Source organism: Melanotaenia boesemani, chromosome 10 (assembly GCF_017639745.1).
Source record: "Melanotaenia boesemani isolate fMelBoe1 chromosome 10, fMelBoe1.pri, whole genome shotgun sequence".
In the NCBI taxonomy this organism is placed as follows: Eukaryota; Metazoa; Chordata; class Actinopteri; order Atheriniformes; family Melanotaeniidae; genus Melanotaenia; species Melanotaenia boesemani.
This window is the reverse complement of record NC_055691.1, coordinates 21,186,720-21,212,259: the sequence shown is the minus strand read 5'-3', so window position 1 is coordinate 21,212,259 and position 25,540 is coordinate 21,186,720. Positions and strand designations below refer to the sequence as shown.

Here is a 25,540-nt window from a genome sequence, read left to right as displayed (position 1 = left end):
TTTCTCTCTGCACGTCATATGCGCCGCCTAGTTAACTGCTTAGCCAAGAGCAGACAAAACTAACTCAGGCAGAAAAGCTGTTAGACACTGTAGATTCACAAATTGCCTATTTAAAATATAACATCAGTATAGTGATGCAGCTTATAAAAACATAATGAACAACACTACTTTGTTGTGTTTAACTTTCAGTCAAAATATACCACTAAATGTACTTGGATGCAATTAAATTACAAGGAAATGAGTACATTTATCATGCTTTAGTATAAAATTCAGCTTAAACACTAGTGTTACTTATAACTTTTAAGAAAAGTGATAAAGAATTACATCAATGATAAAAAAAAAATGGAGTATTTAAGTGCTAAGTGGCATGAAAAGAAATTAACTCCACAGTAAAAGTAGCTTGATGTTTTGTTTTTCCCCACACTAACTTTATTTATTGCATTTTATCTATTTTATTTTAGCTTTTACATTGTTTTTATTTAACTTCTTTTATTTCTTTAAAAGTTTGTTTTTTAATGCACTTGTTATTGTAATGCTTTTAATGTTTTAAGTTTAGCATTTTGAATTGTCTTGCAGATGAAATGTGCTCTACAAATACATTTGCAGTAAACTTTTTATTTAGGTTTAAATGTTTAGATCGCCATGTCTAAATCGTCATCATAAAGAACACCAACTTTTAAAATAAATACATAAATCAGGGAAGCTGTTTCTACAGAGACGAGTAGTTTAAGCTATTTCTCTCACAGCTGATCTTCAATAAATCAAAGCAGCACACTATGTCTTTTTTTTTCTTTCTTTTTATTTTTAACAGTAGAAACTTGTGCTTGTGTAAATAGATTCAAGCCAGTCCATCTGAGCTGAACAAATTTAACTTGGTTTTGTCTTATCAAGGATTCTGCTCCCAGGGTTCTTTACATTTTCCTCAGCAGAGTTTAATATTGTGGTTTTAGTCCAAAGGGCAGGAAAATATTTTTTTCTTTCAGGTCTTTCTTCAAAGCTGGTGTTATGCATCGACCTTCTAACTGTTGACACAGAAACTCCACAGAGTCATCCTTGAAGCCTGGTAGTTTTACAAAGCTATTGAGTGTGTGTAAGTAGAAATATGTCATTTTAGAACAGATAGAAGATATGTGTCACAAAGGCTTGTTCAACAAATTTTGATTAGGACTCAAACTTTTTTCTCTATTGCTTAGTCACCAATCATCCTCCGTCCTTTTACATGCTTTATTCCTCTTCTGTTGGCTTACTGACAGCCACAGCTTCTACTTATTTTCTAACATTTGTGCATTAAATATCTTTAGTCTTTTTCAGTTTGATTAAATAATGACTGAGAAAGCTACAACTGTTAACAGCCACCATAAAACTGTTGTTTGTATTTAATTTTTTTTCTCATATTATATCAGTTAAACATAAAAAAGCTCCAGCTTCCCTGCAACCCTGAACTGGACTATGTAGTATTTTAACATTCTTAAAGACTGTCAAAGATGGCAGGGGTATTCTTATTAGTTAAAACCAAAGTAAAATACTCTTTAGCAATAAAATATAAACAAGCAAACCCATTCTCAAATCCAATACTACAATGAAGACAAAGCAAGAATGAACTCCTCTATAAATAGACTACTATAATCACATTACATTAAAAGTGTGAAAGTGTTACACCACACTGAATAACAATGATATGAATTCACTGCAATTCAGTCATCCCAGAGTGAAAACACACTCACACATTTGAGATAACTAGTGCTTAGTGGGGCAGCTAATAACATTCAAACATGCATTTGTTTTAAATGATAATGAAAAGTGTTAAATTGCAACACAGCCCATCATCTGTGAAGGGTACAACATGAAACTGAATAGTAAATTTAAAAAAAGTATTGAACACGGTTATTGTTGAACAACTCTAACCGAGTCTGTTCAGCCTTGTAGTGAAAATGGGGCCATTCAAATGTAAAGTGGGTGATTTATCTTCTCATTAGTGTTATATTGTGCAGCTGACAACTCTGGATAATGTCTGAATACAGTTTTATCTTCAACAGATGGACATTAGACAGAGCTACTTCAGGTCATATAAATGCAGTGTCTTTCTAGACCGCTTCTTAGATTATTTTTTAACACTTTCTATTACTTGAAGTGGCACTGCAATTCCCAGCAAATGCTGTTTCTTTTAGTTTGCCACATTCTGTTTCAAGTGATGTGCAGTGAAGAAAACAGATTGATGCTGTCTTTTGCTGAATGAATCTCAGCATTTATTTAATTTAGAAAAAAAAATAACAGTGAGAAAAGTGGTTTTACAGGACGAACGTTTTATTGTCTTTTTCTACATAACACATAAAAAGAAGCCTTAAATACACCATTATCCTTATAGAAAATAAAATATATCAATTTATTTTTAACAATACTATTTACAGGTTTGAGTGCATTATATTACAGCATGCTAAGAAAGCAGAAAGGAGGCAGGGAAAGAGGGGCAACGTGGTCAGAGTTCATCCTTTAGAAACACACCTTAACGCTGATAAAGGAAAAAAAATATATACATCGAGTCATACTCGTGTAATTCTACACTTTCAAACTGATTCTGGGCTCCAGTTCTTCTTTGTACTTTTAGCATCTGTGGTGCTTCCATTTGCGGGTGGCCAGGGCCATGCCTGCATCCTTTCTGTGCCAAGGAAAGAGACGAGTCAGTGTGACTGTGCCGTCAGGCTGCACAGAACCAATCAGCACGTAAAGCTGTGAGCGCCCTGGACGCACAAGGGCACTGGCACATCGGAGGTTGATGAGGAGCCACTGCTGGAGAAGATGCTGGGTGTCATAAGGCAACAGAGGACCCTGGCGGATAAACTCAACCCGCCCCTCCACCTGAAACTCTGGCTCTCCTGTGGGATGGCGAAGACGATGAAGTTTGGCAGTCACGGCTACAAGAGAAGAAGAAAAATGACCATTTAGGAAACTGATAGTGGATTTCTAAAACAGCAAAGTGTAATAGTAATCAATACAGCACAGCTTTCTGTAAGAATTTAAAACATACCAAAGTCATGGTGGCAAAAAGCACTCAGGACCATTTTCACTGTAGGACCCTCTTCCACAGGAGGACAGTTCTGGCAAGCTGGTTTAGGTAAGCCTGTGATTTACAAACATTATTTAAACAAATGGCAAATGTAGTAATTATGAGGAACTACAAAGCTTATGGATGTGTAATTTTCTATTTGGATGACTAAACCTTCAGTTGACTACCATTTTAAAAATTGGTCCATGGTCATTACCTTTGGCAAAGTGGCTAAATTTCGCATGGGTAGTTAGACACGTGTCTTCCTCAGCAGGGAAGCGGTCACAGTCAAGAGCCTCGGGCCATGGGTGTCCCTGGCAGGCAAGCACTGGAGCACAGCTGTCCCTCACTGCCACGCAGAGGCTACGACAGGGCTGGATAAAACTGTGGAAAGGAAAAAATTATATGAATTTAGAATTATTGCTAGAATTCAAATGATTGCATTATTTGCCATGTTCAAAACAGAAAGTTTGTTTTCCAAACTTAGAGAGGATTGCTATTTAAAAAGAAGAAGAAAAAAAACACTCACGTGTCAAGACAGACAGGAGCAATGATGGAGCAGAGAAAGGCCTGGGCTTGAGGGTGGCAGCCTGTCTGCAGCAGGGGCCTCCAGTCCTCTGAATGTGGCACCACCTCACCTTCCAGGTTACTGTGGCCCAAAAAATTGGGCAGTCGCATCTCTGAGTATCCAACATCTTTGCAAACTTTCATCTGGTTGGGGATAGTGACGCAACGAGTGGACTGACCCATGTCAAACGCCAGTAAAGGAGAAAGCATAGCTACCAGTGTTGAAGCAAAGAAAGTAGCCATACTATAATATTCGCAAAGTCCAGAGTATACAAGGTGAGTAGATGAGCTTTCTCTGAAGATGTCAGTCTCTGCTGTCCTTTAATGACTTGGCTACTGATACAGCTTCCTTTATATACAGCAAAGTCAGCCAGCCCCATCAGTCTCCAAGTCTGTTATCAACTACCTATCAAAAGACGCAGAGACGATGTGTTTGGAGACAACGGCTTGTTTTGTGATCACAGCAGACAGAGAGGGGGCAGCAGGCAGATGGAGGGTGTGTGGGGTAGAGGGCAGGGAGGGGGACAATGGACCATAACACCCCAAATTTCACAAAGTTAAGATCATTCTGCTTCATTTGCTTGTATATTTTGAAGAGAGAGAAAAATGTAAAAACATGGAAAGAAGAAGAAAACAAAACTCTATGAATCTTTGAAAGCCAAGAAAATGTTGAGCTTTTTTTGAGACAGCCTTTCATACTGCAGTTTTTTTTTCACGTGTACATGCTTAATAATTTCAGTAACATCAGCAGAGCCTCATTAGTAAAGCATAACCTCCAACTTTTTTCATTTAGCTAACCTCTCTGCTTATATTTCTAGTCTTAATGTTCAAGCAAAGATTTTGTGGTAACTGTGTTACCATAGTGTCTGCAATGATTTACAATTAAAATAAACTTGAAAGGCATTTCTAAAACTATAGATACAGAGGATGCATGACATGTTGGTTTAAAAAAAGTATCCATAAAGCTTTTACAAATATGTCCATCACTTATTCTTCCAATATACATCTGAGTGAAGAATATGTATGTAGCCATAATTTCTTCAAAGAAAAAAATATTAAATTGTTACAAATGCATTTGATATCAGGCAGATACATACCTAGTAAAAACATGCCAACATCCCTTTCAAGGGACCTGAGATGCAGACACTCACCCATCTAATTTTCTCTGTCTTCATGCAACAGAACTACATTACATTGTATTTGTTTGGATGATGTCTGTCTGCAGATTTAGATGTGTATCTGAAGCTAATGCCTCAGGGCCAATGCCTCATGAATCAGAGGTCTCTACTTCACTATGTCAGGGTCATTTGACTTCAGAGAAGCCAAAGTCCAATCTATTTGGTCCAATTTCCATTTTTGTGGCCGTGTACCAGACCTGTCTGTATCAAGGACAATGCACATGTACCAAGCCAGAGGTTAGCCAAATTTTACAGTCTGATCCGATGAATTGAGGCTGGTTCCAGATCGGGTAGACGAGTACAGCCTATAAGAGGGGACTAACTGGGCAATTAGAGTCACAGACCAATTTGGGAGAACAATAGCTCCACACATTTTAACAAGATCTTCCTGCCAGGGGCCCAGCAGGGGTCTGTTGTAGGGCTTAATGGCTGCCTCGTAGACACAGTGTCTGTCTTGGTAATGTGTTACCAAGCCCAAGCTCAGTTAATGAGAAGGTAATAAGAGGGGTCAGCTGAGTGTTTGAGCATTTGTCTGTCAGAAATAACTTTAGACAATCCTGACTTGATAATAATCCTACAAGATCAGTCATCCCAGGCACAAGAACCTGTCTAGTGCATACTGTACATTTCTAAACTCAGGACTTTGATCAGTTTATATTTGCACAATGCACAACTGTTTTTAAACCACCTGCACATCACATTACTGCTTAGCAACACCAGAGGTTATAGTAAAAACTGTTAAAGGAAAAATTCCCCAAATATGCAATGCAAGTTATTGCTAAGAAATCATTTCAATATAACCGTCAACAGTTAAAGTTTGTTACCACCGTGGTTACAAAAATGTTATGGGGATGTGTCAAATAAAACATCACCTAACTTGTAAATAACTGACCCCCCCCCCCCTTTTTTTTTTTAAAGTTGACAGGCATGTTTCTCACTCTGCAGCATAATTTCTCTTTTTAACAAAATTCTGTAAGGACACTGCTGCAGTTTGACAGTAAATTCTCTGCGTTCTTGTCAATGTAGAATTTCAACAGTCAATATTTGGAGCCTGCTCTTGTTATAGTCTTCACTTCATTATGTGACTAAACTAGAAACACTCAGAAAGCACAGACCTCTGCCAAGCCATCGCAATTTTTTTTTTTTTTTTTTTTTTGCCAATGATTGTGGGCATAGATTTGCATTAGAAGCTCTTCTGGCAAAATTATCCCTATCTCCCCATAGTTAGAAATACTTAAATTCCTGGATGCAAGCGGTGATCTGGATCACCCCCAAAATCTAATAACTTGTTCCTTATTCTATATTTGGGATTTCCTGAAAATGTAACCAAGAGAGAGACCCAAACCCGCAAACTCTAGTCTAGTACATATAAAGCATTGGGGGCAGAAATGCAGCTAAAAGGTGACATTTCCTAATCTCACTTTATACAAGTTCTGTAAGTTGAAGCTATGCAAAGAAAAAAATGTCAATATTGCGCCAAACCTAATTTCAGTAATTCAACTTAAAAAGGTAAACTAATATATAGACTCATTACATGCAAAGTGGGGTATTTCAAGCATTTAATCATTTTAATTGTGATGATTATGGCTTACAGCTTATGAAAACCCAAAGATCATTATTGCAGAAAATTTTAATATTACATGAAATAAAATAAGGATTTTAAATACAGAAATGTTGACCATCTGAACAGTATAGCTATGCATATGAACTCTTGGTTTGAGCCCCTTTTGCATGATTTGCTGCCTTAATGTGGCGTGGCATGGATGTTATCAGCGTGTGGCCCTGCTGGGGTGTAATGGAAAACCAGGACGCTTCAATAGCAGCCTTCAACTCTTCTGCATTGCTCGGTCTCTTGTGTCTCATCTTTCTCTTGGCAATGCCTCATAGATTTTCTACGGGGTTCAGGTCGGGAGAGTTTGCTGGCCAATCAAGCACAGTCCCTTGGTCATTGAACCAGGTTTTGGTTATTTTGGCAGTGTGGGCAGGTGCCTCTCCATTCTTCCTCCAGACTCCAGGACCTTGATTTCCAAATAAGATGCAAAGTTTGCTCTCTTCAGAAAAGAGCACTTTGGACCAGTGCTCACCAGTTTTTCTTTAGCCCAGTTGAGACACTCCTGTGCTTTGTTCAGGAGGGGTTTGACAAGAGTAAAACTTTTAAAGCCCATGTTCAGAATGTGTGTGTATGTGTGTGTGTGGTGGCTCTCAATGCATTGACTCTAGCCTCAGTCCACCCCTTGTGAAGCTCCCTTACATTTTTGAATGGCCTTTTCCTGACTATCCTCCCCAGGCTGCGGTCATCCCTGCTGGTTGTGCTCCTTTTTCTTCTACACTTTTCCCTTCCACTCAACTTTTAATTGATGTGCTTTGATACAGCACTTTAAGAGCATCCAACTTCCTTTGCAATTACACAATGCACAACTGTCAGGTCAGCAACCTTCCCCATAACACTGAACTCTACTGAAATACACAGATCATTAAGCTGTAAGACAATCAAAATTATAACAATGCTTAAAATATATAACTCTCGTGAGTCTGTATATTATATATATTATTTTTTTAGTTGAATTACTGAAATTAGGTTTTGTGCAATATTCTAATTTTTTTTGAGTTTCACCTGTATGTCAAATTACCATTGGATTACTCAAATACTTAATTTGGAACAAGTAACTTTTTTTTAACTAAATGATTTGCGCAAATTGGAATTAAGAGAGTTACTTGAAACAACTCAGGTGTATTATCAAATTAGTTAAGTGAACTATTTTTTTTTTAAGTTAAGTCTAATGACAGCCTGTCTAAATACAATTTAACCCGTTTAATTTCAGCATATGGAAAACTAAAGCAGTTTATAGAAACAGGTTTCCACACTAGTAAAATCAACTCACCTGGGAATACAGTGGTGTTTCTCCAAAGTATGTATAGAATATTCAACACAGGGCTCCGGACTAACTTTGTGGATTGATTGCATTGGTGTGCTTAATTTTTTAATTTAGGCACATCAGCAAAACATTTAGGTGCACCCCAATTTTCATATTGATCTAAACAGCTTAAGCATTTTAAAACATTTAAGAAATATCTTGATTATTACGTAGGCACTAATGCTTATTTAAGTCATGAGGTTTAGAATTTGTTTTTATCAGTGTCATTCTTTGAGTTCTGGTGAGGACGGAATGAACTCAGAATACGCAGATTTACAATCAAAGAAAGCATCAAATGGAAGTTTAAAATAGATATATGGTGCAACACTCTTTATCTTAGACCATTATCTTTTCCATCCATTGGTGTCTGTAAATCTACAAATGTGAAATAACTGTACATGCTGCACTTAGTTAGCTAAAAGCACACAAAAATCAACTGTACGACACAGCACTGCAGGACAAGTACAAGCTAATGTCTCAAGTTATATTAATTTACTGGAATCATGAAACTGAAAATTATGTCTGACATTATCTGAATGTTACAATGCAAGAGTCTTCCCTCTCATGTGTTGATCGTAGACTGGGACAGTAGAGCAAGCACCTGAGACATACATCAAAGACATAGGTGTGTTTTAGGACTGGGTGTCTGATAGGATAGCAAACTCAGATAATAGCTGTCTGCCCTTGTACATAAGAGACTCATTACCTTAAAACACTGAACCCCCATTTGCCTCTTTTCTCTTAGCCCTATCCCATGCCCCCTCCCCTTTCCATCCTGCTGGGCTCCAGTAGGACTGACAGTCCCTGCGTAGACTGTCAATAGCACTCAATTGTCACATCCAGTCTCCAAGCCTCACAGGCAGACGCTGCCACGCCGACATGAGCAGACGACTTGCCACCCAGCACACAGACATCTGCAGAGACTAATGCACCCAATAAAGTAAAAGTTGAAATGTTTTGTATCCACTTTGTGCTTCACAACCATTTGAAGGAGGAACTCTTTAATATTCCTGGGGTTGACACGATCTCATTGCTGTACAAATTATTTTACAGAGACATCATTATTAAGCAAACTGGGTTAATGAACACAATGGGACTGTTGTGACGCAATTCCCAACATCTTACCCATAATTCGTGATTTATGCACAGTCAAGCACATAAGCTAATTAATAAAAGGACATGAGAATAATTGTGCAGCGTACACAAGCGTCATCTTTATTTCTAATCCCAGTGGAACTATATTTGACTCTTACAAATATTTCTCTATTCAAAGCAATGTGAGCCAGTTAACTTTGACAAAAGTCAATCCAAAGACAAGCCAAGGAAGTAAGAACAGAAAAAAAACACACACACAAAAAAGACTCTTAGGTTGAGATGCAGCATCAATGAAGCCTTATTTTTTTTCTGCACAGCTTTGCTCCTCTGCAGTTCTGTGGAAATTTTGTGGAGAGAGAGAGAGAGGTGGAGGGGGAACAGAAAAACAAAAACAGAATTAAACTTAAAGCAGCAGCTCTAATTTTTATTTTAGCTAAAAAAACATAAACCTAAATTTCTCTATAACAAACATATTGAGAATTGATAGATCCTACATAGCTTGATTTATCTAGTTCATTAAATGTGACTGGAAACTGGCTCCAGCAGAACTGCTGTTTTACCAGAAATGTTAAAACTTCGCATTTCTAGACCAAATAGTTAAAGCTGTAAAATGACAATCTGAAATATACATAATTTAAAAAAATATATATATTTTTACATACATCTGAGAGTGTCTTAGGGAAGGAGGGGGGTCGCAGCCCATGTAGGCTCCATTGATAAAACTGTATTGCAGTAAAGCACTGAAGCAAGGATCCTGGAGAGAAATGAAAACATTGAGAGTACTTAACCTGAATGATGTATTGTATTATACTGCCACAAAAACAAGTATGTTATGTCAAAATGCAGGAAGAACAAGGAGCTTCATCACTCACCATGATGAGAACATGAGGGTTCCCAACAATCAAGAGCAGAGCTTTAGAACGAGTAACAGCCACGTTGAATCGTTTTGGGTTGGTCAGAAAGCCAAGCGAACTCTGCAAATCATCACTCTGCACAGATTCATTCGAGCGCACCTGTATCATGAAAGGATGAAATTTATTGATCATTTACCATAGGCAAGGTCCGGGAGATCATAAATACTATTATATATATAAACCGTCTCTTCCTGTTATGAAACAGTGAAACTGGTGGTAATCATCCTCACAGATAAGATTTTTTTTTTTATTTTTAAAGGGGCTGCATTATGAGCCCTCCTATACACTCTCTTACATACTCTTTATTGTATTTTACATATTTCCTTTTTATTCGTGGGCATTGTCCCCGTTGTTTCTGCGTGTTTCCTGACCACTATCATGAAGATTACAAAGGCTGCGCCAGTTAAAATAAAAGCATGTTGTCAGATTTGATATTTTAGGTTGGGGTCAGTATGGGACAGGTTCTAGGTTCGGATCTGGACCACGGTCCGCGTGTTAGGGACCTCTGCCATCGGAGAAATAAACTATGAGGGCCAATCAATGTGTGATGTAATTTTTTGATATCGTGTGGGGCCATTTTCATAAATTTGTAGTTTTATCCATCTGTTAATGTGTAAAGAGGCCAGAATGCAACTCAACTTTTGTGTTTTACTTCCCGTGTAACTGTGTTCATTAAAGCTACAAACATCCATTTTAACAATGACATTCAAAGTCCATTAATAGAATTATTTCCTATTGGATGTGAATCTCAACACATCTTACAGTGTTCAGCTGCATCATGTTTTTATACAAACTGTCAACACTGAAACTCTGATTTAGATGAAAAGATCTTATGAAACTCCCACAACCAGTTTGTTTTTACATACTGTTGACATGATGATGACCAGAAACTCTTGTCCTTGGAATTCCTCCACCGAGCCTACTTTGATGCCAGAGAGGCCCACCTTTCCCAGCAGCACTCGAATCTTCTCACACTAGAGCGCAACATGGAAGAACAGTTTAGGTTCTACAGCATGTACAGCTGGCCACTTTTATGAACCTGTTAAGTTACTTTAGAGTCATATTTCAATTCACACTGAATTCATTTTATCATCCTAAAAAGATGAGAAAAACAAGCCAACACAACATGAAAATAAATAGTGCAGTCGTACTTGTTTTCTGTAGGGGGTAATGATACCGATGTCAGAGCTACTGACAGGATTGTAGAGCTTCTTTGCCAGTTGGCAGCAGTAGAGCATGACCTGCACAGCCTCCACTGGGTTGAACCATGATGGGTTGTTGCCTTCTCTCATTTCTGTGCCCTAGAGCAAAAATAAAAACTTTAACAAATGTAAGATCAAAAATCCCAGTAACAAGAAATGACACAGATCCTAAATGAGGCAGGATAACACCTTGTAGTGGTCTGTAATAAACTGGTAGCTTCATGTAGATTTACTGTACCAGTCAAAGGTTTGGACAAACCAACCCAGTAAATGTGAATGAGCAGGCATATCTAAATGTTTCACTGGTACTGTATATTCAATTTTTAAGACAAGCTGGCAGGCCAGCAATCATAATTTGAAAGTGCACAGACATTCTCATGAAATCCTGGTTACCCTGACGCCATGAAAAAGGAGTGGGAAGCCCTTTTTAGGCAGGTTTTTCCACTGGCAGAGGGAGTCCACAATAGACCTTGGAGCTTTAAAACATAGTTCCCTCTGGTAGAAGAGCCTGGAAGGCAGCATGAGCAGTGCCTCGTGAGAACGATAGTTGTAGATCAGCTTCGTTACCTGTAATATAAAAACCAGCTTTACATCACATATACAGTGCACAACAATATTAAATGCTGTAAATTAAACTTTCATTGAGTTTTCTCATTGTGTTGGTAAACATTATGCAGCAACAACAGAATGAAGAAAATCAAGTTTCAGTGATAAAACTCTTTTGATGCACTAACCAGCTTAGGGTTGTACCCCCAGTCCTGTCTGCAGTACAGTGGATTGGACATCAGCCTTTCCAGTAGAGAAACCCCCAGGCCAAAGGCGGCAGCTAGCTTAGACTTTACTATGGGACCTAACTGGTAGGGGTCTCCAGCCAGTACTATCTAAACAGACAAAAATAAAAACTAGTTTATTATCACTCGATGAGGTTCATCAGTTTGTTTTCTTATAAATATTTAAACTATTTTAAACATCAGTAACATCAGTTTGACAAATTTCACGATATTATTCACAAATGTTTGTTCTTAAACCAGATGTGTGTCACCATACAAGAGACAAAAGCATTGGATATCAAGCTCCAAGGCTGGTCAGAACAAAGTAAAAATTAGACCTGTCCATCTCTTTCTGAGACAAAGCTGATGGGGATCAGAGACTCGGGCTCAGTTGCTTGGCCAGCTTCATCCAGAAACACATGGGTAAAATGTCCTACTCTGAATAAGACAAAATCCCACAAAGTCAGTGCAAAACATACAATAGTTCATTTCTACCCCTTGTACAGCTCAGGACTTACTGTATCCCTATATTTTGGAACATGGCAGCACTGGAGCAAGTGCTGACCACAATCCTGTGGAAGGCTGCCTGACGAATGTCTTCTCCAGCCCTTGAGTACCGTTGTAACATTTCTGGGATAGACTAAGGAGGTACAATCACATTAGTTTGGCGTAAGTATGCTTTTATCATATAAAGAAAACAATGAGTTTCTGTTTCTGGTTGCTGTTAAGTACCTCCTTGTCCCTACAGGATGCATTGACGCGGACCAAACTTGCAGCATCCAGGAAGCCGCTACCATGTAGGCGGATACAGATGAGGTCAGCAGCACTGTTGGATGGAGTACATACAAGAATCCGACTTCCTGGCAGAAAGTGGTAGACCTGTGGATGGTGTAATTATATAAGCAGGGGAACAAAGAAGTGGGATGATATCCGATGGGCATTAATAGTACAGCAAATGAAATGAGTGTGAAAGTTTCAGATTGCCCACATTCCAACACAGTATGATCTCACAAAATGCAGAGGTTTTAAAAAAGGTACCGTTATTATTTTAATGCACAGAATCATTCAGAGATTTTCCTTCTGCTAGCTGGGAGCTACTTTTTTAATATTAATGATAACAATGATAAGGCCTTTGATAAAAAGGTTAGGTCAGTGCTTGTGTGTACGAACCTGCAGTATGACCTCTATAAGGGTGATTGTCTTTCCAGTGCCCGGAGGTCCAAAGAGCACATACGGAATCGGCCGGCATTCTCCTTCCAGGATCCTCTTCACCGCTTCTCTCTGATGGGGGTTTAGGTCTGGGTTAAAAAAGTGGCCTTTGCTTGGGAAGAGCTTGGATGCCAATGTGTTATCTAAAAGGCAAGGCAAAGAAGTTTATTTGTATAGCACATTTTATGTACAGGATAAAGTGCTTTACATAAAACAAAAGCACTACAGATATTAGAAATAGTAAAAGGCAGCAACAAGTAGCAGGAATCACAATAAAATAAAAAATGACATTAAAATGATTAAAAGCAAGATAAGTTAAAAAGTTACCGTGCAAAATTCATGCATAGGCACATGAGAAAAAAAAAAGATGCCACGTTTGTTACTTATACTAATGGTGATGTTAGATAAAAATGAGCAAAGTCAAGACAAAACTTAAAATCAAATACCTGTTCCTTTAGTCTGTGTGGCTTTTGTTTTCATATCAATGGAGATGCTTGACCCTTCCCTGTTTTCACTAGATGAGGTCTGGCATTCACGTGAATTTACATGAAATCAAAACTTAAGATCATGAATGAAAAATGTTTTGTTTTTTTTATTTTTCGTTTTTCACCTCGTTATCCACAGTTATCTTGTGGTCTGCCTCTTCAACCCATTCTCCAGTCCACTGAGGGGTCTGACAAGTCACTCTGGAGGGGAAGAGTACTACACAGCAAAAGTTAGCAAGCCTACATTTTAAAGTTGATCCGTGTGAATAAGTAACTTGGTCATTTTAGCTGCTGCACTGGTATCAAACAATTACATATAAGCACCTGGATGGAGGGAAAAAAACTAACAAAAACAAAACACACACGAAATGTGCAGTCTTATATCCCTCCTGATATCCATTACAAGAGATGAAACGGAATATAAACAGCACCCTCTGGTGTCATTTTTGTGGCTTTGATATTGCACGTCTTCCCATGTGAAAAGGAGTTTTTCACTAAAGAACAGCGGTGTGCAATATATCGTTCACAGTAATACTGGTAGAAATTTTGATACCGGTAGAAAATGTAATATTGTGATATTGCATGATCACACATTTCTATATACACTTCTATATATATATACACTTCTATATATATATATATATATATATATATATATATATATATATATATATATATATATATATATATATATATATATATATATATATATATATATATATATATATACGATATATATATACGATAATGTTACTGGGGGAAAATCCAAACCCGTCCAAAATCCTGCCCATCAAACCTTTGCTGCACAAGTTTACAAGCATGGTTACATAATGACTACTTTCATTTTAATTCTAAAATATACTTACTATGAACTTTTTATAATCTAAATGTCCGTCTTAATCCCACCATCATAAACCCACTCAACATTACTGCAGGTACACAGTAATTACAATATATTCTCAGTTTTTCATGTCAACTTATGTAACTTATGTTAGGATTGACATTGCCAAATGCACATGTAACTGCAACAATCCCCAGTCTGAGGGAGGGGATTTGGGGGGGTGCATACCCAACAAAAGAACACCCCTTCCAGTCCAGTGAGGAGAGATTTAGCAGAGAAGTGGCCTTATCCAGAACTCCACAATGAATTCCTTACAGTACAGTTTTGAAAACCTGTCCTTTAACTCGTCCCTCTTACACCACAAAACCTCATAACGTAAGAGAAATACTTAAAGGAATTCAAAACTTACTTTCCCAAAAATGCTTTGCCTGGTCAAGTGCATTGTGACACCGCCTGATGGTCAACCTGAAGGTGAAAACAGGGCAGAAAACCATGATGCATCATGTTCAAATCCAATTTAAATGAATTACCTCTAAGAAATCATAATAAGTAAGTACATCATAGATGCAATTTGAGATGAGAAACAGAAGAAACCTTTTGTCCGCTCTCCTCACCTGTTGTAAGAGAACTCAACATCAAGTGGCTCACCAAGGTAACTTTGCTGAAAGTCCAAGTTCACTCTCAAACTCACATCTTCATCATGGATCTGAATGGAGTAGCAAAATACATAAATAAATAAATAAAATATTTAGAGAGACTAAGTCTCCATATCTAATGATATGCCCCAAAGTATGAAACATCTTCATACCTCTGAGACATAACTAACATACTCCACTACCACACCATCACACTGTGGTTTCTTCAGTAATATTTTGTCACCTGTGATGTAAAAAAAAAAAAATTAAATTATAAAATGAACCTGTTGCGTAATTAAACAATTATGGTGAAAAATATCACAGGTCACATCACCTATATTAAGAAAAGGCCTGCCTTCAGCCAATCCAACAACTTCAAGATGCAGGTAGACGGTTCCTTTCCTGAGAAGGGCTCCACTGATGGAGAATTCCCTCATTTCTCTTTCTGCATGCAGTTCTTCCAGCCACAACAGAGCTGAGAATCGTGAATGCATGTTGGATGCTGAGAGAGCCTAAGCAAGTGAAAGAATGTAATTCCTCAGTTTTTTTTTTATTTTTCAAACAAATAATGGATTAAAACAGAACCTGTTTTTGATCATTCTATTCAAAGAATCATGCCAAATATAGAAAATCCTACACTTGTTTGTAATCACTAACCAAAGTGACTTAAAAGAAGATCAAAACTTCAATTGCTAGGAAGCCTAATTGAATTATTAACTGGAATTCATGCAGTTATGATTTTATATTTCACTTGCATGCTCACCTCGCCTAGGCAGGGCACAACTACCAGCACATCAGTCTGTGCTTCTACACAGTCTCTTAGAGCCTGAGGCACTGGGAAGCCTGGGAGGAAGTTTGGCAGCCGTCGTTTACTAAGCCTGGAAGTTGAAGAGTTAGTCTCAGCAGAGAGGCAACATCTTTTTCTTTTAAACAATCTACAAGCAACATACAAGGAGCATCGAGACTTAAGTTCTTATGCAAATTCCATCAATTAATTTACACAATCTTAATAAAAAAAATTAAAAAAAAAACTCAAATCATTCAACCTTTGTGAATGCTGAAGAAAAGAATTATTCCATGTTTATAGTGACAAGTTTAAAGTCTCAATAAAGCTGATTCAGAGATTTTTCATTGATTTTTTTTTAGGATTTTCAGATGCGATCAGAAATCAGGGAACCATGACAGTGGATCCCTGATTTAAGACAAGCTAAAGCCATCTACAGCCCTAACACATTATTTTATAAATGGGTCAACTACAATGCACAGCCTTTGGATGAGACATATAGCTGTGAAAAAAAAAATATACTATCCTGCTCTCACTACAGAAAAACATCCTCCCTGGATGGCAGATTATGCACATCTTGCCTTCTTAAATGGCAGAGGAATAAGATGAGCAGGATTATTAAATTACTGAATGTATAACTATTAGACAGCAGGAAAAGCAACTAAAGTAAAACCCTGTTAAGTATTCTTCCTTAGGAATAATTTAAATAATTTTTTTGATACCTCAGTGGGGCCTTTGGAGCAGTTACAGTGATCACATGAGAGGGTTTTGAGTGCTGGCGGGTATCACCGGGAAAGTAGGGCTCAGAGGGCTGCAGCAGGTTTTCATCCTCACTGCCCACTGTGACATCCAGGCGCCTCCCAATGGTGAAAAAAGAGAAATGCAGCAGAAGCAGCTCAGCACAGCTTCCCAGACCCCTGAAGAATTTACAAAATGGTAAACTCAGCTATTTATCTAGCACACAACAGCCAAAAAAAACACTGCAAATACAAGACATATTTTCTTTTAGATTTTACCAACCAATTTAGTTAGTTACACTTATAATACAAGAGCTTTAGAGATACAACTTACTTTGCATGACAGGCTATTACAACAGACACTCTCTCTCCAGGTGATATTTCCACTTCCCTTTCCTCCCGTCTTACACCATTGGAAAGAAGAGTGTCTTTCTGCACCACACCATTATTTTTGTCGACCTCCCCTGCAACCCCGACATGGTTTTCAGAAGACTCAGAGCCATTTTCTTGCAAAGTTTGTTTTTTCTGGCCTGATGATGTGGATTTGTTGACAGTAACTATGGCGAACTGTTCTTCAGAGTCCCAGCCAGCGAATTCACAACACTTTAGCGTGTGGGTCACTGGGCTTTTATTTCTATTGCAGGAAAAAGATGATTATACAGTGTGAAATGTTGTGCTATTAATGAAGATGGAAATTTGCTGAGCAAAAGTTGTGTTTTTCTTGGTGCCAGGAGAACTCACTGTATCCACAACACCGCCTCTCGTCTTTCGCCAATCATCACATCCCCAAAGTGGCCAAAGTCTGATACATCCAGCCCTCCTTTGTTTTTCAAGATGCTCTGTAATTCAGCTTCCAGAAGGGGTGTAGCAGATAATGTCGTACTTCCTCTAAAATAACAAAAGAGAAAATCAATTAATGAGAAAAATAACAATAAACCAATTCATTAATCACATTTGCTACAATATTTGACCATCAATAGAACAATTTGCTTCTATCATGGAGGTAATATTATTTTCAACAGAACAGAAGACAGCTGGACTCGTTTTCTTGGTTCTGGAAAACATTTCACCTCTGATTTAAGAAGTTTCTAGAGTTCTGAGTCAGCACTAATACACAAGACTAGACAAAATATAAATCATCGCATCAGCTCGACCAAAACCAGACTTTTAAAATGCATGGAAACATGTTTTGACTCACTTCTATGACACAAAAATTTAAATTTCCTTGTATATGATAAACTCAAATGGGCCAAGACACACCACAAATGTTCCAATGCTCCACATTTTAGCATCTTTTTGTAAAAACAGCAAAACAAGAGGGTACATTACAACTGAATTCCTAATAAAGCTGCTCTCCCTCAGGGTAATATTAGCATTCAAGGAGAGGATAGATCATTTAAGAGAAGGGTAAAAGGAATGGTATTGTAATTTCTATTTTTTTTTTTTTGTTTTGTTTTTTTGCCAACGATTCTGGACATGTTTGAGTTAGAATTCCAAAGTGTTGTAGAAAAATTACCAAGAGTCTGGAATGGGTAAAAGATATAAGGTTTATTTACAGGAAAAGTATTGAATAAAAGAATTACTTGCAAGTAAGAGAGTGATCGTCCCGACTCGCATGAAATCGGGAGAGACTGTGATGATTCATCAGAGAGAAACAGTTTTATTCAGCTGGTCCCCAGCTGAAGGTCAAACAGCAAAATAATAATATGAGGAATAGAAGACTTAGTGGCGCCACTTTCTTCCAGTTTTCAGACAAAGCCCACATACCACAACAAGCCGATATCCCAAACAACTATTGCTATCTAGCAGGTCGAAAACCAGTCTCAACTCTGCCATATCAGAGCTCTGGGAAGAAAGTGGTCAGTCTGACCTCACACACGCACACACAATGAAAACTGTAACTTCAGTATTCTGTAGAATGAGAACAAGATATGAAAATCTAATAGTGAATGGATTACCAATATTAAATTAATAAAGAAACTGAATATACATGTGATTATTATGAGTATATATGAGTGATTACCATATGCATCTAAATTTCTTTCACAAAAGGCAAAATTATTTCCATCTCCCCTTTTAAAAGAATCCTTTTAATATGAAATTCCTGGATCCAAGCTGTGATCTGGATCGCCCCAAAAATCTAAACATGTGTTTCTTATTCCATTTCTGAGATTTTTTGAAAATTTTAATCAAAATCCATTCATATCCTTTTGAGTTATGTTGCGGAAAGACAGAGACACACACACAGACAAATCAACGCTGTCGAAAACATAACCTCCACCCTGTCAGTGAACAGGAGCAGGAGAATGAATACAGAATAAGCTTTGGCTATCCAACAAATGAATGAGAAGACTCAGATGGGGGACACAGGATTAGGTCTTCGTACTACAACAGGACCAGAAGTAGACATCCTCAACAAGATCCCAAGTAAGTATTCATCTCAAGCTGCAAATATAAGATGGCCTTTTGGGGTGTTTTATAATATTTTGGACATTGCTGCACTGAATGCATGGGTCCTCTACCGAAACTTTATCGATGCCAGAATGACCCAGCATGTGTTCATTATTGTTGAGCTCTGCAAGCAGCTGTGCAGTAAGCGCATCCCCGACCCGTCACCACCACTAAGTGGGTTCAGCATGCCAGCAATGCTGAACCAGAGAAAAGGGCCAAACAGTGGCATCAAGTGTGAAAAAAGCAAAAACAAAACCACAAGAATATGCATATGCAAGTGGCAGCACGCAGTCTGTGTACAGCACACTCTGTACACAGACAGTGTGCCGGCACTTACATATGTAGTGAGGAGTTTGTCACCACATGTATGTGTTCCTTATTCATTTCAGTCATTTTGCTAACCCTTCCATAAATATCTGTAACACGTTTCAGTCATAAATCCAATGTTCATATAAAAATTCCAGACGTAAAATACTTTCAACAAGCTACTGTCTTTAGCATGTTCCTAAAATGACCCCCTCTGGTGGTTCTAGAGCAGGGGTGTCAAAGTCCGGGCCTCGAGGGCCGGTATCCTGCAGGTTTTCATTGTTTCCCTGATCTAACACACCTGAATAAAATCAAATGGATCCAACAGCTTCTTGTCAACTTCTTCACAATAACCCATTAATTTCAGTCAGGTGTGTTATCAGGGAAACAATGAAAACCTGCAGGATACCGGCCCTTGAGGACCGGAGTTTGACACCCCTGCTCTTGAGGGTATTGGAATGTTGGTGGTTCTAATGTTAAAAAAATTCATGGATCCAGGTCATGATCCAGATCACCCCCAAAATCTAATCACTTGTTCCTTTTTTCTATTTTGGAGATGTACTGAAAATGTCATCAAAATCCATTCATTATTTTCTAAGTTATGTTGCTAACAGACAGAGAAAACATGACACCTGCCTTGGTGGAGGTAATAAAACTTAAAGACCTACAAGGAGTGTTTATTTGATTTGACACATATATACTGTTGTGAAATTAATTAAAGCAAGTAATTGGAAAATTGTGATAATTTCTTTGACGATTATCGTACCAAGAAAATCTATAATTGTGTCATTCCTGGTAGCATGTCCTGAAATGCTGACTTAATGTGCGTGAGCATACGTGAAGGCCTCTGTTGCCTTCCACTAAAGGTTTCAGGATTACCATGACCAGGATTACTAAGAACCTACATGGAGAAGGGTTGCATCTAAAAGTTGCAGGATGGTAGATCTCGAGGACCGGACTTGGGCACCCCTGACCTACATCAACACAATGCTAGTTGTAAAGTCAATCATGATTTTTACCTTTGAAAACAGGGTGCCATGCACAGGGCTCTCCAACAGTAGAGGGACTGACTGCTCTCCACCATTACCAGGTTGACCAGGTGTCCTGACAAAGGCTGATAGTTAGCAGGGAGAAGTAGGGAGTCCATATTGAAGAAAACACTGTCCTCCACCACTCCATTGCTGCCATGAATGCTGGTTATGCGCACCTGGAAGCAAGACATCATTAAGGGAAGAGTAGACAAGTGAAAGAGATAATCAGATTATCTTGATTCTTCTTGCCCCAATGAAACATTGTTTAACTAAACCAGGGGTCTCAAACTCCCAGCCCCTGGCCCGCACTCCCCCTCTATCCGGCCCGCCCAACACTACCACGCTGCATCTTAGTTTTCTAAAAGGTGTGCAGGTCTCTGTGCTTGGCAGTTAGTTTTGCAGCAGAAATAACAGAGGAGTTACTGAGTTTGTGTCTGATGCATAAGTGCATCACAGCCATGGATATATTTCTGCAGCTGTGTGACACGCTGGAGCGCACCGATTTGCCGTGGAACAGACTGCATGTCCAGTAAAATAAAACATGGGCTGATAGCACTGGTACAAAGGACATTGGAGGTGGAAAACGCAGATCCAACAGTTCTTCCGTTTTGCACCGTATTGTACACAAACAGGCACTGTGCAGCAAATGTCTGAAATATGAACATGTCATGGGCACAGCATTCTGCAGGGAGGACTACGTGTCTACTATTGATAACCTGCTGCAGAAGTTTGATCAGCAATTTGCTAACTTAAAGGCACACCATGACACTTTCGACTGTTTGCAGACCCCTTCTCAGCTGATGTGGACAGTGTCCCAAGAGTGTTGCAGATGGAACTCATTGACTTGCAGTGCAACAGTCTAAAGACTAAGTTCAGAGAGGCCCAGAGAAAAGCAGACATGACTGCACAATTTCTAAAGGAATTGCCTCCATCCTTCCATAAGTGTTTAGTCGTGTGATGTACCTTTTTGGAAGCACACATCTCTCCATTATGAACTTTAATAAATGCAAGTATAGGTCCAGGCTGAGTTATAACCATCTTGAAGCTGTACTCAGGGTTTCAACTGAGACCTCTATCAAGCCAAATGTAGCTAAACTTTGTGAGGAAAAAGACTGACAGGAAGTAAAATGCTACATGTGAGCGCAGAGATTTTTTTTTATTTTTTTTTTCAGTGCAAGATTTTTTGCCAACTTCAATTTTTATTTTGTGTCAAAGCAAGGAAAAATCACCTGCACTAAATGTTCTGTACAACTATACATAATAATGCATATACTGCTGTTTGCATTTGATTTTGTTAAATATTTGAGAACTGTTACTAATTCAAATAAAACAAATGTTTGGAAATACTGCAGTTTTTTTTCCTATACTTTAATATGAACATGAACATGCATGAACATTAGCAGCCCTTGAGCAATCTGACTTTGAGATCCTTGAACTAAACAAAAGCTTGACATTCAGAATGAATGTGCAGTATATCATTAGTCTCATAGCATAATTGTCTAAGTCATATCTTAAGGTTTTATAGGTAGTGATACACAGTCAATCAGCTTTATTAGAAGAGTCCAGTTAGACAGATATCACAATTTAGCCAAAATATGACTTAGGCAATAATGCTCTGAGGCTAACAATACTGAACCATGGAAGTACTATGAAAAGGACTTCACCATAATGAGCAGGTACATCATTAAACAATGATCCAATTACCTTATCTAGGCGGCTGTAACGTAAAGGGGCCACAGAATGAGCCTGAGTGGTCCACCGGGTTGGATTGATGAAATATTTTGCTTGGACCAAGTCTCCTTTCACTGGCAAATAACCTGTAAGGGACAAAAAAAAAAAACATGATAAAACCTACCACTTGCTTGCAAGGTTAGGATAAACATTTTGTAGTGTTGTACATTTGTAGGTTATAGTTTTGCTAAAATCACATCAGAAAAACAACCCTGTGTATGAGTGTGTGTTAGAATAAAAAAAATGTTGCTTTGGGACCAGTGTGGCAGCAGTGAAGTATGATGTCCCCGAAAGGCTCACAATCATGGCATATAATGTTAAAGGAAATTTCCGGTTTCTGCAAGTTTAGTCATTCTCAATAATCTGCACAGGTCCACGAAGTCCCTCTACACACCACTTATGCATGCACTTGGATTTATCTCTGTATAGACTAAAATATACCAGACTGTAGCAACACAATAACACTAACACATGAGTTTGCAGGAAGACTTCTACATATAGACTGGATACATGACCATGCATGGAAGTGTCAGCACAGATGACTGGAAAGGTTTTATATGTAGGAGTGTTAGATAGATAAGCTTTATTCATCCCCTAAAAGAGGAAATTTCTTTGCCACCACACATCTCATACATAGACAAGGACGAAAAACATGAAATAGACCTTTAAATATACTAAAAACATAAAAAATATATATATATAAAAAAAACTACAGGTGGTCATTAAAAAATCTGACAGCTACAGGAACAAAAGGCGGTCACCAAAAGAGCTTTTGAGACGATTAAAAATGTCATGTAGAGGATGGTTTTCAAGGAGTAAAATTGTTTTCAATTTGGACCCAGTTCTTTTTGCTAGGGTGAGGTCCAGAGAGTCTGGGGTGATGCCAATGTGAGGTGAGGTGTGAGCATGTCTGTTTAAATATCATCACCTTTTGAAAGACTGCAGAGTGGGAAGTAAGTGGTCTGATTTATGTAGCCACCACTGCCATCAACTGAAGTGACTGTTCCAATGAGAGGTCGCAGCTGCATGTTCTCAGACTCTACAGAGGTTCTTCCTCCATCGTCCCAAGCTTCAGCACTCTTCTCCACCTAAATAAGAGGTGCATGTCTGACATAGCTCAATAATCCCTTATTGGAAGGAAACTAGGAAAAATGTTACATGGGATATCCCAATAGTATCAATACAGAATATGCACACTGGAAACTGCACACATTTTCCCCAAACTTTACATGTTAAAACTTTTCATGTTCTGTATGGTGTCTGCAATTTTGAGCTACCATTTCTATGAAGCACAGGTTCCTTACTCTTAAAGCTTTCCATCCACCTTCAGCACCACCTCTCACTGCTATGCAGTTCACCAGGTCTCCCTCTTTCAGTGGTATCCCACCCAACACCTCACCACGAGTAAAGAAGATTGCATCATCTATAATGCCATAATCTAGACAAAGCTGCGTCACCACACTGCCCCGCAGGTGGCGAATGTCCTCGGTGCCTGAACAGCAAGAGATAAATGGATATAAACAGACATGGCATTCAGTTTGTCAGCTGTTTACTGCAATAAACAGAATAATGGGCCTATTGACTGATGGCCAGTGTGTTATTGCATTTACCTGGGCTATTGGAGAATATGTTCTCCTCGTCCTCATCAACCATTTTCCACAATGGAGAAACGAGCTTGGCCAGCATGCACCTCACCGTAGAGAGCATATCTGCAAAAGGATAGCTAAGTAGCTAGCTAGAGAAACTGCTTTTAACGTGCAAGTATTTCCCCCTGAAGTCATTTTAACAGGTTGTATACATTTTAATTAACGTTGCATCGTATTAACGCGCTCAATATTTGCAACCATGTGTAACCGAAAATACAAAAAAAATGTAACTTAACACTTTCATCACAAAAAAAGGTACTGTAGCTACAGCGCAAATAACTTGCTGTCAGTATAAATTGTTAAACTATTTTTAACAGGACAAGAAAGTACTTTTTACGTTACCGTGTTAAGTTGAAAATATTAAGCAACACGTGTTGGGGTTTAAACCTCTTTGCAGCCGTTCAGGTGCACGTACGTGTTGCAAAATCGCGCGGTCATGGGGACAGGGCGGTGGTTTAGAAAAGTACGGCGGCCTTGAGAGTTACCAAGCCAGTAACGTGAGTGGCCTTTTTTTATTTTAATATCTGTCAGTGTCGCCGCATGGTCTCATGACTCATTAAGAACTTATAAGTAGCCATAAATATGAAGAAATTGCAGAAAAAAATATAGGAGAGTGCTTCCGTGGATGCGCTGTGTTACATTAAATTAGGTTTATCATCCTCAATAATAAAACCAATGAGAGGAAAAACTATTTAATGTTTGCATTTAGAAATAATATTACCATCGCAAAAACGTACTGTTATAAAGTCAGAGACAATACGTGGCATGTTATGTCCAATGCAGTCATCACTGACTCTATTTCCAAATGATACTTTTTTAAATTAATTTTTTTATTCGTAAATATTTCTATTTAATCTGGATATGTGTGCTGCTGGTTCATTACCCAAGTTCTCAGTTCACGTGTTAAAGTGTCCTTCTGCAAGACACTGAATTTAATGACTGTTATTTATTATTGTGGAAAAAAAACTGTGATATTGTATTTTTTATATATATTTTTTATTTGTTTATTTTTAGAAATCTCTAATCCTCAACTAAATTTAATCATTGAAGTCCTTATACCACAGGTTGACGGCTGTTGGAAGAAATGATTTGCTGTACCTTTTTGTCTTGCAGCTGACCTGAAAAGACCTCTGGCTGAACACGTTGTTTCCTCACTTTTCTGTGTAGTGGGTCCAAATAACTGTTCATTTGGTTCAGGTACATGTGCAGCATTATTCACTCTACAATCAGCTCCAGAGCTTTTCCGAGCACAGTCAGCATTCTTAATAAATTTATTGGGTTTCTTTAAGTCTCTGGTCCAGATGCTGCTGTCTCAACAGATGTCCTCAAAGCAGAATGCACTTTCCACAATCGATCTGTAAAAGATATGCACCATCTTGATGCAATTACTGAGGAATCTCACCTCCCTCAACAAGTAGTTTGCTGCTCTGTTCCTTCTTGTAGATGGCCTGGATGCTGCATTTTCAGTCTACTGGAAGGTAGGTATTTGTCCTCCACCACCTATAACTTTTCTTTCAGGGTGTAATCTGTGCTTTACTTACTCTCCTCCCTCCCAAAATCCACAATCATCTCTTTTTGTTTTGCTTGTGCTCAAGAGCAGATGATTATTTCTGCATCATCTCACAAGCTGACTACTAGGCCCATCACTGATACACATCTGAATATTTTGAGGCTGAATTACTGTTAACTGCAGTGTTTGACAGATATTAGACACATAATTATGTACCTTTAACCGTCATATAAACCTGACACCTCACTGTCACATAAAATTACACTTGCGCAGGTGAAACAAACCTCACATTTACCATTTTTTTACTTTTCATTTGAGGAACACAGTTTTAACTGTTTTACAATTGTGAATTAATATCTCACCATGGAGTTACTTTTAAGGTTCTGATAAATAAAATAGTGGCAGCTAATATGGACACACCAGAGTCTCTGGAAATCAACATCCCTTCCAGTGTTTGAAAGTATTTCTAAGTACTGTTTCTAGCTTAAAT

The 25,540-nt window shown here is 38.3% G+C and overlaps 2 protein-coding genes across 2 annotated transcripts; both read right to left on the bottom strand.

The window, feature by feature from the left end:
• Window positions 1–2,432: 2,432 nt before the first annotated feature.
• szl (sizzled) lies at window positions 2,433–3,853 on the bottom strand. Its single transcript, XM_041997767.1, has 4 exons — window positions 3,573–3,853; window positions 3,261–3,427; window positions 3,026–3,118; window positions 2,433–2,912 (listed from the first exon to the last, which is right to left on the bottom strand). The coding sequence occupies exons 1-4, from the start codon at window positions 3,851–3,853 to the stop codon at window positions 2,602–2,604; spliced, it is 852 nt and encodes a 283-aa protein (XP_041853701.1). The 3' UTR covers window positions 2,433–2,601.
• A 5,042-nt stretch (window positions 3,854–8,895) lies between these two features.
• mov10l1 (Mov10 like RISC complex RNA helicase 1) lies at window positions 8,896–24,005 on the bottom strand. The gene is made up of 27 exons (XM_041995931.1): window positions 23,883–24,005; window positions 23,505–23,603; window positions 23,199–23,386; window positions 22,823–22,982; window positions 21,868–21,980; window positions 20,152–20,339; window positions 17,117–17,263; window positions 16,710–17,009; window positions 16,361–16,555; window positions 15,615–15,732; window positions 15,189–15,363; window positions 15,028–15,098; window positions 14,834–14,925; window positions 14,629–14,684; window positions 13,504–13,595; window positions 13,340–13,418; window positions 12,855–13,036; window positions 12,417–12,563; window positions 12,203–12,324; window positions 12,023–12,122; window positions 11,649–11,795; window positions 11,308–11,481; window positions 10,864–11,013; window positions 10,579–10,686; window positions 9,671–9,811; window positions 9,461–9,552; window positions 8,896–9,133 (listed from the first exon to the last, which is right to left on the bottom strand). Exons 2-27 carry the CDS (start codon window positions 23,599–23,601, stop codon window positions 9,097–9,099), a joined length of 3,471 nt encoding a protein of 1,156 aa, XP_041851865.1. The 5' UTR covers window positions 23,602–23,603; window positions 23,883–24,005; the 3' UTR covers window positions 8,896–9,096.
• Window positions 24,006–25,540: the final 1,535 nt, after the last annotated feature.

What these genes read in the sequence shown, in the direction of transcription:
- szl (XM_041997767.1), bottom strand. Translation starts at nt 3,853, where the DNA reads ATGGCTACTTTCTTTGCTTCAACACTGGTAGCTATGCTTTCTCCTTTA. An exon ending in GCTCCTGTCTGTCTTGACAC is followed by an intron (nt 3,428 to 3,572) that starts GTGAGTGTTTTT and finishes TCCTTTCCACAG; the next exon opens with TTTTATCCAGCCCTGTCGTA. An exon ending in TTTTTGCCACCATGACTTTG is followed by an intron (nt 2,913 to 3,025) that starts GTATGTTTTAAA and finishes CTTCTCTTGTAG; the next exon opens with CCGTGACTGCCAAACTTCAT.
- mov10l1 (XM_041995931.1), bottom strand. Translation starts at nt 23,601, where the DNA reads ATGCTCTCTACGGTGAGGTGCATGCTGGCCAAGCTCGTTTCTCCATTG. An exon ending in ATGGCACCCTGTTTTCAAAG is followed by an intron (nt 17,264 to 20,151) that starts GTAAAAATCATG and finishes TTGTTATTTTAG; the next exon opens with AGGAAGTACGACATTATCTG. An exon ending in TCCTTTTTCATGGCGTCAGG is followed by an intron (nt 11,014 to 11,307) that starts GTAACCAGGATT and finishes TTTTTGCTCTAG; the next exon opens with GGCACAGAAATGAGAGAAGG.